Source organism: Amblyomma americanum, chromosome 10 (assembly GCF_052857255.1).
Source record: "Amblyomma americanum isolate KBUSLIRL-KWMA chromosome 10, ASM5285725v1, whole genome shotgun sequence".
NCBI classification, from domain to species: domain Eukaryota; kingdom Metazoa; phylum Arthropoda; class Arachnida; order Ixodida; family Ixodidae; genus Amblyomma; species Amblyomma americanum.
The window spans coordinates 127,917,210-127,929,375 of record NC_135506.1 but is presented as its reverse complement, the minus strand read 5'-3'; the positions used below and the strand labels follow the sequence as shown (position 1 = coordinate 127,929,375).

The following is a 12,166-nucleotide window of genomic DNA, read 5'->3' as shown; positions in this document are numbered from 1 at the left end:
TGCACACCACCGCACCTTTGTCCGAAGCGTCTATGGCCTCCCACGTAGCTCGCAAATAAGGCCCACCGACGCAGAGACAAACACTTCGCCTTCGTCTCTCCGTGCGCAACAAACAGCCCTACGGCATGCATTGCGCATGCACAGTGCTCCCGAGTGCAAAGAACTCCTGACTTACCTCCAAGACAGACCCGAGACCTGGTTCGGCTGCAACGTCAACCTCTTCAAAGAAATCTTTGGTGCTCCCCCGCCACTCCATTCTCACCCTCAAGCACCACAATGCCGCAGGCCCCCACGAGTCTGCGCCACCCTACCAGGCCTTACATGCAAACGCCAGACGCCTCACGGTGAACTTCAGCAACTCGTGGCTGAAAAGAACGACGACGACCTACAGGGCTGCCTCCTCGTATATACGGATGGCTCGGTTATCGACAACGGTCGATCCGCTGCTGCCGCCCGCATTGCCCCTGCCCTGTCGCACCACAAGCAGTGCAGACTCCCAACCCCGGCATCGTCCACAATAGCAGAGCTAGCCGCCATTCACTTGGCCGCAGACCTCCTTTCGGAGCTGCCAGACATCAGAAGAGCCGCCATCTTAAGCGACTCCAAATCAGCGCTCCTCGCAATAAAACACGCCGACGAGGGCGGACACACTCTCCGCCTCTTGGACCACAAGCTGGCTGCTCTCTCCGAACGCGGCTGCGACATAACCCTCCAGTGGATTCCTGCCCACGTAGGCATATCGGCAAATGAAACTGCCGATCAACTAGCCAAGCAGGTCCATGACCCAACAGTTCCTCTAACAAGTGCAGTCAGCCCATATGACTGTGCTAGACTCATCCTTAAAAACATGTGGCCCTTCATCATCCCGACGCCAGGGTGGCTGCCAATGCTCCCCCCCCCCCCCCCCCGTCGCATTCCCGGGCGAGAATTTGAACGCGCGGATTACATCCTCCTCCTTCACCTCCGTATAGGATGTGTATGGACAGCCGAACGCCTCCATCGTCTCCGTGGCTTCACCAGTGACCAATGCACTATGTGTGGTGTCTGTGAAACCCTATCCCATCTCTTCTGTGAGTGTGCGGGACTCATCAGTGCCCGTTCCACCCTAAAGTCTTCCTACCAAAAACTGGGGCTCACCTCCGAAACTTTGGAACACTTTCTCTTCCCATCTGTCCCCAACATCTTCTGTGTGTCGCGCCCTGCGTGCAGTGCTGACCTTCGCCGAGAAGGCGAACCTTCGCGCTAAACTACATCCCCTCCAGTGAAACCATCTGGAAGTGAACTGGGTTCGGTGTCCTTCCCTTGACCTTGCCTCCTCCTTCTCCTCCCTGACCCGCCTCCCCTCTACTATCCCTATACACACCCCTCCCCCTGCACAGTGCCGTTGAGGTGCCTCTCAATGAGCCAGTTATAGCGCTGTGCTATCCCCCTTCCTCCCCCCCCCCCAAGCGACCATTGTGTGTGTGTGTGAGTGCGAACATAACCTCTATAGGTGGCCAGCGCGGTCACTGGTTGGACCTCTCGGACGGCTGTCAAGTGCTGTCTTTTTATTGGTTCGTTTGAGTGACGACTGTTTCTCGGGGCTATATAAGCCCCAACGCTGCCGCGTGGAAAGACTCCGGACTCCGTTCTACCGAGCCCATTGCAGCGACACCGACCCACCGTGAGCCGTGTGCCGCTCACGAGTGGAGTGTGATGTGTGACGCGTTGGAGCTTCGCCGGACGTCGCCGTGCGAGAACAGTCACGTTTGCTGTTAGCTCTTGGCCCTCGTGCCGACCTCGTCCTGTATAATGCTCTGTACATAATGTATAAAATCCCTTTTGTTGATCTCACCGACGCCTGACTCGGAGTCTTCGCTACCGACTTGAGAGCTGGCGACGCTCGGTCACAAAACGGGTGGGGAGCGTTACGGGACCACCTCAAAGTCGCAACATTGGCGCCAGCGGTGGGATCCCCCAGTCGCAACACTAATGTGCGATGTCAGTGCACGTTAAAGAACCCCAGGTGGCCGAAATTCCCGGAGCCCTTCACTGCGGCGTCTCTCATAGCCTGAGTCGCTTTGGGACGTTAAATCCCCATAAACCATACCAATCATTTACACACCATGACAACACTGCAGTAAGTGCCGATGATGCTATATCGCCTGCTTGGGAAACGCTTCACGTAGGATACCAGCGCTTTCCGCTAATTGTATCTGCTTTCCCTTATATCACCAAAGTTTAATTTTAGATCGCTTTAGCTAAAGATACCTTCGGACATTACTTGAATCAATGAAAACAACCAGATTTGTTGTCCACAGTCGACGCCGACGGTTGCTGCCGGCTGCCTTCTGCACATGCTATGCAGACCGGGTCACATATATTCCCCCTTATTGTACTCGCGTCCTGCGATGTAGGCAGTCGTCGCTTTGAGGGCACTGTAGCCAAAACTACGCCCGACAGCTATTTGCGGGCGCTAAAACTTGCGAATTCTCTCTCTGCAATCGCCAAAATCGCGCACACAAATCCTGCGTACTCGCTAGGCCTCGTCAATAATTAAAATTGGCCGGCGGTCCACCGTCAACCGAAATTCAAGAATATGGCAAAAGTTCCTCACTGATTAGTAACAAAGTAAGATATGATATGTAGCCGCTTATATCGATTTTTTCTATACGGATAAGGTACACAAGCGCAGTTTTTCCGGCCGTCGCCTCACCGGGCGTGAAGCTTTCGCTCGGCAGCACAGGCCCAGGCGACGGCGGCGAGCGGCACCGTCGTGCGGCGTTTTCTGCCCGTGTCGCTTGCCTCGCCGATCGGTTCTATGCGCAGCCACCGAATGGAAGCACATCTTCGCTGGTGCACGCACATCGCGTATGTCGCCGTGGAATTATATCACGGGGTTCAATAAGTTTTAAAATTCTTAAGTTTATAGAGTGTCATACCAACTAGTCCCCTACCACTCTCTTCTGGTTCCCTCTAAGCTGGCTCTTTAACATTAATTACTACGATACTCGATCGTTGGTTGTGCTTGCTTCGTAGTCGGTCTAGCGTGACAGACCAGTGCGTCAGCGACGGCATTTGCGTACCGATCAGCCCACCGACCGTCCATAGCCGTCGCATCGGCCTATAGTGTGACCAGACCCTACCTATACCGAAGAAAAACTGCGTTACTGTTATTATCGCTTTTGCGGTACCAGTCAGTCATATATGGGGGACGACTGCTACTTCGATCGCCCGTGAAAGTACAGGGGGGGATCAATCCTCGTTGCGCATATTGCAGCAACGAGAGCAGACGACGTTGCTCCGTGCATGTGCTAGTGACGTCACGAGAGCTTTCAATATGGAGGTCGCTACCGGTGGGAGGAGTCTCCAGGTCTCAATTTCGATCGTATGTTTTTAAAATGCAGCGCGTCCAGGGCAGCCAAATTTCGGAAATTTAATCATAAGCTTTTGCGTTAGTTACTGAAGCAGAAAACTGCAATATGAAGAACGACCATGTCATGGCCCCTTTAAAAGGAGGAATGAAGTTGGTTACCTCCTCGCGCCTCTACCTCCATCTTTCTATTCGCGGTCGCCGCGGCTCAGTGGGTAGGCGAGGTGATGTCGGGTAAGGGCGCTCTGTAGAAGCGAAAGCTTCGCTACCCACGAAACACATAACTTCTATAAAACGTCTTCAAACAGCTACAAACATCTAGCAACGTCTAAATCTAGATTGAAACGATGAAAAAAAAAACATCTCAGCAATGAAGGTTTATCCACAAACTTTTTAAAAACCTACTGACTAAAGAGGTTTATTCGCAAACGTTTTAAAAACATACTGACAAAAGAGGTTTATCCACAAACTTTTTACAAACTTCTCTAAATATATGTTTTCCACGCAACGTTTTAAAAATTTCTCTAAAGAGAAGTTTTCTCGGGTACGTTTTAGCCAGGTTTTAACTACAGTTTGTTCCGAACTGAAGTGATCGACGCCTAGCGCCATCTCCCTGAGGAATTACGATGCACGTCTACCCATTGTCGAGCTACACCCCCTCAGGATACGTCTCAAATGGAATTTGCTTCGTTTGGACTTTTGGTGCGATATGGTAAAACTTCAATTAGTAATTGCATGTATACAATGCTTACCTTTATGTAATAGTGGTTTTATTTCTGTGCCAACACCCATAGGGTCTTATTTGCCTACCAAATTAGGTACGTAACTGTTCGGGATGGGTGCCCCTTGTAGGAGTATATATAGCGGAACAAATGTATGCATTACAGTGTGAACGTACGCAGGAGGTTGCGTACGCAACAATTCATTCATAGATAGGCGGGTTCGAAGCCCCGTGGGCCGTTTTCGGTTATAGAATATCTGATACGGGTCCCATTTGAACCCAACATATTAAACTTATTTTTGGAAATGTGGCGGAGTGCTTGAAGGTTGCTTCACTTCCGCCACCGGTTGGCCCGGTATTGCACTGCCTCCGGGATCGGCCTGGGACATTATAGCGCGCGTCTTTTCTATCCTATCTTTCTATCCTATCTTTAAACTCTCTTACTTTCTGCACGTGGTAGCGATTGTCGCTCAGCTTGAGCCAGTGGGCAGGCTTGTGCAATTTCCTTTTCATTTTTTCTGGCAACAACAGAAGAAGAATTACAGTGTGCACTACAAGTTTCTATGCAAGATGTGCTGTTTTCTAGTTGCTGCAAGAGATGGCGCTGTTATCTCAGGGTGATAGCGGGCCCCACGAAATCTCGAGACGTGTGATAGTAAGAGGCTCTAAAAAAGCTTGAGCACTAAACCTAATGAAATCCCACTGGTTATTTTTGGAGGATTCTAAATATTCAGCATACTGATCTTGAGCCTATAGGCTTCATATAAGCAGCCATTTCCAAAATATAAAAAAATGTGTATATATGTTCTTAACAAGTTCTTGCGAATAAGTTTTCTAGGTCTTCTTTTGGCGGAGCATTAGCAGACATTGTCACCACTTCGCGCACTTTTGCGTGCACTCCCAGACGCCCTTAGAGCGTGTGGGGCTAGCGGTCTCGGTCACAAGGGAGATGCCCTCGACTCAGCGTGGCAAGCTTAGCCGAAGACCAGCTACCAAGTGACAAGGGGGTTGGTCGTTTGGTGCCCAGCTTTCACCGGTCGCAAGCCAGAGAATGGGTCGGAGCCAAAGGTTCACAAACAAAACAAAATTTATACAGCAAAGAGACTATACAGAGGAATTTACAATCACTCGTACTAGCACATACAAAGTGATTTACAGATACAATGCAACTCATGCAAAGTAACAATCGAGAGGGATTGCAATTCAACAAAATCTTTGCGCCTATAGTGCACTAACCCAGAGAGACAATCAAACAAAACACATTTTGTTCACCGGGCACTGCGACAGTCCGACGACCTGAGGAGCTCGACGGGGCCGTCCCACAGGTTGGCGCGCGTTGCCTCGCTGGTCCGGGCTGGGCGAGTGGTGTTCTCCCGGGAGTCGAGCGGGCGCGCTTATCGGAAGCTTAAACGGCGGCTCGGGCTAACCGACAGCGGTTGAAGCTCCTCAATTATAGGCGCAGCCTGCGTCTGTTTGTTCTTCGCGCCAAGGCAGGCGCGCACATACACGCAGCTTCAACTGCACAAACTCCTTCTCCTTCTCGCGCCGGGCGCGCGACCCCATTGGTCGAACGCGGAAACCGCCGTCTAGAACAGTCTAGGTCATTCTCGCCAGGCTGAGTCATGGGTGCAGGAGTGAAGGGGAGAGGGTATCACTTTTGCGCGGCCAAGATTACCCCCTTTCTGTCGACAACGAGCAAAAACTTCTCCGACATTTGAGAATAATGGACGCCCGCCGCGCGCGGCCATGCCCCCCTCAGCGCCTCGCCGGCGAGCTGAGTCGCAGCAGTACTCAAAGCTACGCACTCTCCGGGGGTCCTTCCCCGCTGTTTTTTTTTTTATTTTGCCGCGCGCGGGCGCGATTGCTTAGGCGAGGCGCCGGTTTTTTTCGAAAATGCGCCGAATTTTGTGACAGACATATAACACCTCTTTTTCCTCATTGTCTGCAGAACATCTGAAAATAGATTTCTTATAGACATTACCGTATACTTCTGTAGACGTTTGTTACACGTTGCGTAGCCCTTGTGTTTCGTGGGTACGCTAGGTAAATCCGATTTCGCCATGCATTCTGGGGTGACCCTGAAGTAAGCCAGAGGTCATATATGGTCCAACATGGTGTCTCACCCTTTGACCGGTCGATTCGCTGGTAGAGGGCGTTAGAATAGGCCGCAGCGTTCATTGAGGTGATGCGAAGCCATGTGAGGAGTAGCCATAAGCTTTTCGCTGAATTCCAGAGTTAGCCAAGTTAAGCCACTGCCAATATGAGTGACACGGGCCTCGACTCGCCTTGTGATGCCATCAAAACTGCGCGCACATAGTCTTGTCTCTCTTCTCACCACATCGTCACCCATCATGACCCTCTTTCTTCTCCTCCCCTTTCCCAGTGCAGAGTAGCAGACCAGATCTCAACCTTCCGGGCCGACCTCTTGCCTTCGTTTTGTACAATTTATCCGTCTTCGAGAGTCTCGTCTGCTTTGACAGCATCTCCTGCAACTCGCTCCTGTAAAGTGCTATTCGCAGTGTACTACGACGACCTGAGCAATGAGGAGGATGTCGCGGCGGTTTTGATGTGCACCGCGGCCGTACAAGCGTCATGATGATAAGAGGGACGCGCTTCAAGGGCCAGCCTGCCAGCCTGTATGCTGGCCGCCGGCGTCAGCCAAATGCAGTTCATTCCAAGCACGGGGATAGAGGATTGTCAAAAGTAGGCCATTTTTGGGATCGCTGGCAAATATTGAGTTGCTGGTAGAATAAGATAACTACGATAAAAGCAAATTTCTTCCAATAGCCGTTTTTCTGCTGCCCAGTGCGCCTCGCCTTACTAGCGCACGGTCGCGCCGCGGCGCTGCGGTGTTCCCGTATATGCTCCCGCTCCCTGCGAGAGCATTTGCAGGTTAAAAACGCTGATATGTTGATACCACTGATATCCACAAGGTGGCTGAATGCCACATTCCCGCTTTCCGAAGTGGGCTCTAGTGAAGCCACCGGAAGTTGGGTGGCATGTCCCGGACGTTCGCCGTCTGCTCTGTATTTCAATGCAAAAAGTCCCGTCTTTCGCCCTTCCGTCCTCAGTTTTTCGCGTTGTTTTCGTGCAACGTCTACTGTAAAAAGAAAGGAATAAGCAAGCTCAACGCGAGAAATGTGAGCATTGTTTGGGGAAGCCGTTAATTTCAGAGAAACCGAAGAAAACAGGCATGCAGGTCTCACCTTACCGCGGCAAAGTCTTCCGAGCGTAATAAGAAGTAGTAGAATGCCGATGAGGCTAGGTCATCTTAAAACCGAATTTTCGAGTAGCAAAGAAAAGGCCAGCGATGGCGCGGAAACCCTGACACTCGTAGAACCACTTGTTAAACAGCTACAGCAGTTTCAGTTTCGAGTTTGTGGCGGACGATGTCTCTTCTCCTCGATGGCAGGTGATGTTTGTCGCCTAGGGTGTCATTTACCTTCCAGACGTGAATTTAACCTAACTCCATGGCACTGCCATGTTTCAGCTGCACAGCGCGAGAGAAACGACTAAAGAGAAAGACGAATGGCTGCAGCGCGCGTGACAAGCGCTGTTTGGATTCTTGGCCGATCCCCCAGTGTGGATATATGTGCCATCTTTTGATAGGATAACAATAGCAACAAGTAAACTGCACCAAGCATCACGAAAAAAGCCTATTCAGGCATAATTTGATACTGTACCAAACTGTACATGATAGACTCTGTAGAAAATGCGGCGTTATACCTTTTGGAGGCGCTAATTCACGTGAACCAGCAGAACGTACACCGTCGGCACCTCACCAGATAGTAGCTTCTCCCTCGCTCCCTTTCAGTGCAAACGTAATTCGATAAAGTGGTCACTTCAAATTCGGCTGCCTGGTGAAGGTTTCCACCTGTTATTTCTTACATTTATCCCCCATTGGTGGTATAACTTGGGCTTAGAGCGCGACATCATGCATCACAACAAAGAGTACAGCTGGCGATGCTAGTGCAACAGGACTACACGGAGCCGAGCAGACGAGGCTCCGTACGTACTGCGTGTAGCGACGTCCTGTCGTCTGCTAGTGTCGTCCCATTGCGATGCATTGGGCCCTTATTTTTTAAACGTTTTTCCCTTTCCCGAAGATTTTGCGGTTCTCCGCATGCAGTTGACGGCGCAACAGGTAGGCATTGCCGTGGAAAAAGACGAGAACGGCAAGAAGACGAACTGCTGAGTGGAAAACGAAAACAAAGTCAAAAACCGTGCTGATGTCATATTTCTTGCACTGCCAAAGGCTGACTTCTGGGACAAGGTCGATTGACGAACGGACGGACGGACGGAGGGACGTATGTATGTATGTATGTATGTATGTATGTATGTATGTATGTATGTATGTATGTATGTATGTATGTATGTATGGGCGGACGGACGGATGGATGTGTGTATGCAGGTATGTATGTATGCATGGACGGACGGACGGACTGGCGGGCGGGCGGACGGATGGACGGACGGATGGAAAGTAGGAGCGTCCCCTTTGAAACGGGGTAATGGCAGTTGCCATCATGCTCAGCTTTTTTTCCTTTATTTTTGTTTAACTGTGTTATAAGTTAAAATTCGCCATTTTGTTGAAGCACGAATTTCTACACTTTCAACCTTATGTCACCTCTCTGCCTTTGAGCCACCAATCTTCCAATCGCCTTTTTCAAGCTTCCACCGCAGATTTTTTGCATGACCATTTTTATCTCTAATCCCTAGGACACCAGGAAGAGTGACTGTGCCTGGATCAACGTCGGGAAGAATACCATCACATTTTAGTATGATGTGCTCTATTGTTTCTACAGATTTACCACACGCAGCTCATGTGTCATCTTCGCTAAATTTCTTTTTGTAGCTGCGCGTTCTAAGACACCCTGACCAAGCTTCAAAGAGGAGGGCACTGCCCCTTGAGTTATCATAAAACGTTTCTTTCCTGATCTGCCTTCTCCAGCATCGATACAGTTCTGCACTATGCTTCTTTTCCATTGAATATATCCAATTTTTACTTTCCGCGTTTTTACCCTCCCGTTTAATGCCCTTTCTTTCTCCATCCTCGTATTCGGCGTGCTTACTGGTTACTTTCCTAGTTCTTTTTCGCCAGTGTGAGTCAACGCTCTTTCTCTATAGGTATGTAAATACCATTGCTGCCCACTTGTTATCGTCCAGTTTCCTCTGGCTTTCTTCGTGTAGTATGGCTTTGTATAGTATAGCTGAGTTTCCCGTGCTTCAAGCGATGTCCAGCCCATATCCCTCGGTACTTCCTCATTTGTGGTTTTCCCGTGGGCACCTAGTGCTAATATTCCAACAGCTCTCTGATTTACTTCTAGTCTCGAGTGAACTTCTGCCCTTAAGCACAGAACCGCATTCCCGGAAGTAAGCCCCGACACCATTATTCCTTTCCAAATACCTCTCAGTACTTCATACCTGTTGTGCCCCCACAATCCCCTATATTTGATTATCCCGCATCTCTTCGCCCTTTTGCTATATGAGAGACTGTTCGTGCTTTTCCGTGTACATCTGCCCCTCGTTTACCCATACCTCGAGGTATTTGTATTCGGCCACTCGGGCTAAGTCATGGCCTTGTATTGTAAGCTCCTGATCAGTTCTATCGGTGAAAACCATCACACCTGACTTAGTTGCGCTAAAACTGAAACCTAGACTGTCTCCTTCGTCTCCACTCCACAGCAATTGACCAGAGGTTGCAAACCTTCGTGGCTATCTTCTAACAGTGCAATATCGTCCGCATACACTAAACCCGGTAGTCGTTGCTCAGAGAGAGAAAAAAAAAACTTTATTGAGGTCTGTTAAGAGATTGTCGGTTCGGTCTTCGTCTTCATCGCTGTCGACGCTTCACCTCTTTCAGCAAGGTTGGGCCCCTATTCCAGGGCTCCACTGAGCCTAGCTGCTTCGCTTGCGTGCTGCACTAGTGCCCGTTGGGCAGTGAGCTCGCAGCTGGTGAGCCGGCTCTCCCATTGCTCCGCACTCGGGGTTTTGTGTTGGTGGAATTCGTGGTTGCGTTCGCACTCCCAGGTGATATGGTATAGCGTGGGGGTTGCCCCGCACCACGGGCATGTGTCCCTGAATTGTGTAGGATACATTTTGTGTAGGATGTGTAAGTTAAAGAAAGTTCCCGTTTGCAGCCTCCGCCGACTAGCTGCTTCTTGCTGTGTTAGAGACTTATGCGGAGGAGAGTATCTAATCCCCCTTCCTCTGTGAAAATTCCATATCTCCGAATATCCGATCTCAACGGTATAGTGGTGACCCAGGGTTTGTGGCTGCTCAGCTCGGTACGTGATCTCGCGAGTTAAGCTATCCGCCTTTTCGTCACCCTCTATGCCCGTCTGTGCCAGATTTCCTGTGGGTTGTGTTGAGTTTGAGATGCCCTACTTTACGGAGGATATTTAGGGTGGCTCTGCAGATTCGACCTTTCGTGTAGTTTCTGCATGCTTCTTTTGAGTCCGTAAGAATGTATAGTGACTTGTTTCTCCGGTAGCCTTCAGCCGCCGCCAGCGCCACGGCGACCTCCTCCGCCTCAGCTACCGTATAGCTTCCGGTGGTTGCGCAGGTAATAAGCTTGCCTGTGTTGTCTACCACTGCGGCTATTGCTCTAATGCATGTTGAATTCCTGTTCCACGGGTATAATGTTGTGTCCGTGTACACCGTGCTTTCGAGCTTGGCTAGATGCCGCTCCTGGCCGCATGGTGATTCGGATCCATGTTTTTCGGCATAGGGCTGACGTGGAGGGTCTTACGGATGTCGTCGGGTACGTCGGCGTATCGATCGAGGCGTCCACTCATGTCTCGACCTAACCTCGTCAGGAGCGCTCTTCCTGTGGCCGTGTCTCTGAGTCTTACTATTTGTGCTCCAAGCTACGCTTCCACCTGCTCGCTGAAGGTGTTGCTGATCCCCAGCTGCAGCAGCTTTTCGTTCGGTGTGTTCTTCGATAGGTAAAGTGCCGTCTTGAAGGCCTTCCTTAGGATTGTTTCTACTTGTTCCCTTTCACCCTTGTTCATGGGGTGGTACGGGAGCGAGTAGGTCACCCGGCTGACTATTAGGCTTCTGACGAGTTTCAGCGTGTCGTCTTCTTTCATCCCGTATCTCCTTTGGGAGACTGGTTATCATGCGACTCACCTGCTCCGCTGCCTTGTTGAGCAGGCAAATCGTGTGGCTACATTTTCTGCTCCCCTGCAGCCACATTCCCAAAACTCTTATCGTGTCCCTTCCTGGAATGTTTTGCCCCTCCTGCTTCACCTCGAGTGCTGCCTTGGTGGGGTGCCTTCCTACTCTCAAGAGTTCGGATTTCTCTGTAGAGCAGGCTAGTCCTCTCTTCTTTACGTACTCTTCTACACAGTTTTCCGCCTCCTGTAGCCTCTCTTGTTTTTCTCCCAGGGACCCTTGTGTCACCTAAACCGTGATGTCGTCTGCGTACATCGCGTGTTGAATGCTTTGGATTTCGGCGAGTTTCCTTGCCAGGCCGATCATCGCCACATTAAAGAGCGTGTGCGAGATGACCGAGCCTTGGGGCGTGCCTTTGCTTGGAGTGGTGAAGACATCGCTTCGCAGCTCCCCCAGTCCCACTGTGGCTGTTCGGTTGGTCAGGAAGTCCTTCACGTAATCGTGGATCCGTCTTCCGCAATTGGTGTTGTTCAGCCTCTCCATTATGGCTGCATGGCTAACATTGTCGAAGGCTCCTTTTATGTCGAGAGCCATGACTATGTTTTCGCCAGCTTTGGGAATTATTTCGAGGACCTCTTCCTTGAGTTGCAGGAGGACGTCTTGCGTCGAGAGGTTACCCCTGAAGCCATACATGCTGTCTGGGTACAGTCTCTTGCCTTCTAGATGTTGTTGAATTCGTTTGGTGACGATTCTTTCGTATAGTTTTCCCAGGCAAGAAGTGAGGGAGATTAGTCTAGGATTCTCGATCCGCAGCTTCTTGCCCGGTTTAGGAATCTTTACTACGACGGCATGCTTCCATTCGGCTGGGATTCTTCCTTCCTGCCATAGCGTGTTGAGGTAGGCTGTCAGCTAGTCTGTTGCCTCATCGCTTAGGTTCCTTATGGGGAAATTCCCAATTCTGTCGGCTCCCGCCGCTGTGT

The 12,166-nt window shown here is 50.5% G+C and overlaps 1 protein-coding gene and 1 pseudogene across 1 annotated transcript; one reads left to right on the top strand and one right to left on the bottom strand.

The window, feature by feature from the left end:
* Positions 1-4,326: 4,326 nt before the first annotated feature.
* LOC144108935 (U2 spliceosomal RNA) lies at positions 4,327-4,462 on the top strand (annotated as a pseudogene).
* Positions 4,463-11,474: 7,012 nt separating this feature from the next.
* On the bottom strand, positions 11,475-11,879 carry LOC144108699 (putative nicotine oxidoreductase). The gene has a single exon (XM_077641870.1). The coding sequence runs from the start codon at positions 11,877-11,879 to the stop codon at positions 11,475-11,477; it is 405 nt and encodes a 134-aa protein (XP_077497996.1).
* Between the last annotated feature and the right edge of the window lie 287 nt (positions 11,880-12,166).

Excerpts from the sequence above, each read along its gene's own strand:
- LOC144108699 (XM_077641870.1), bottom strand. The coding sequence starts at position 11,879 with ATGTATGGCTTCAGGGGTAACCTCTCGACGCAAGACGTCCTCCTGCAA.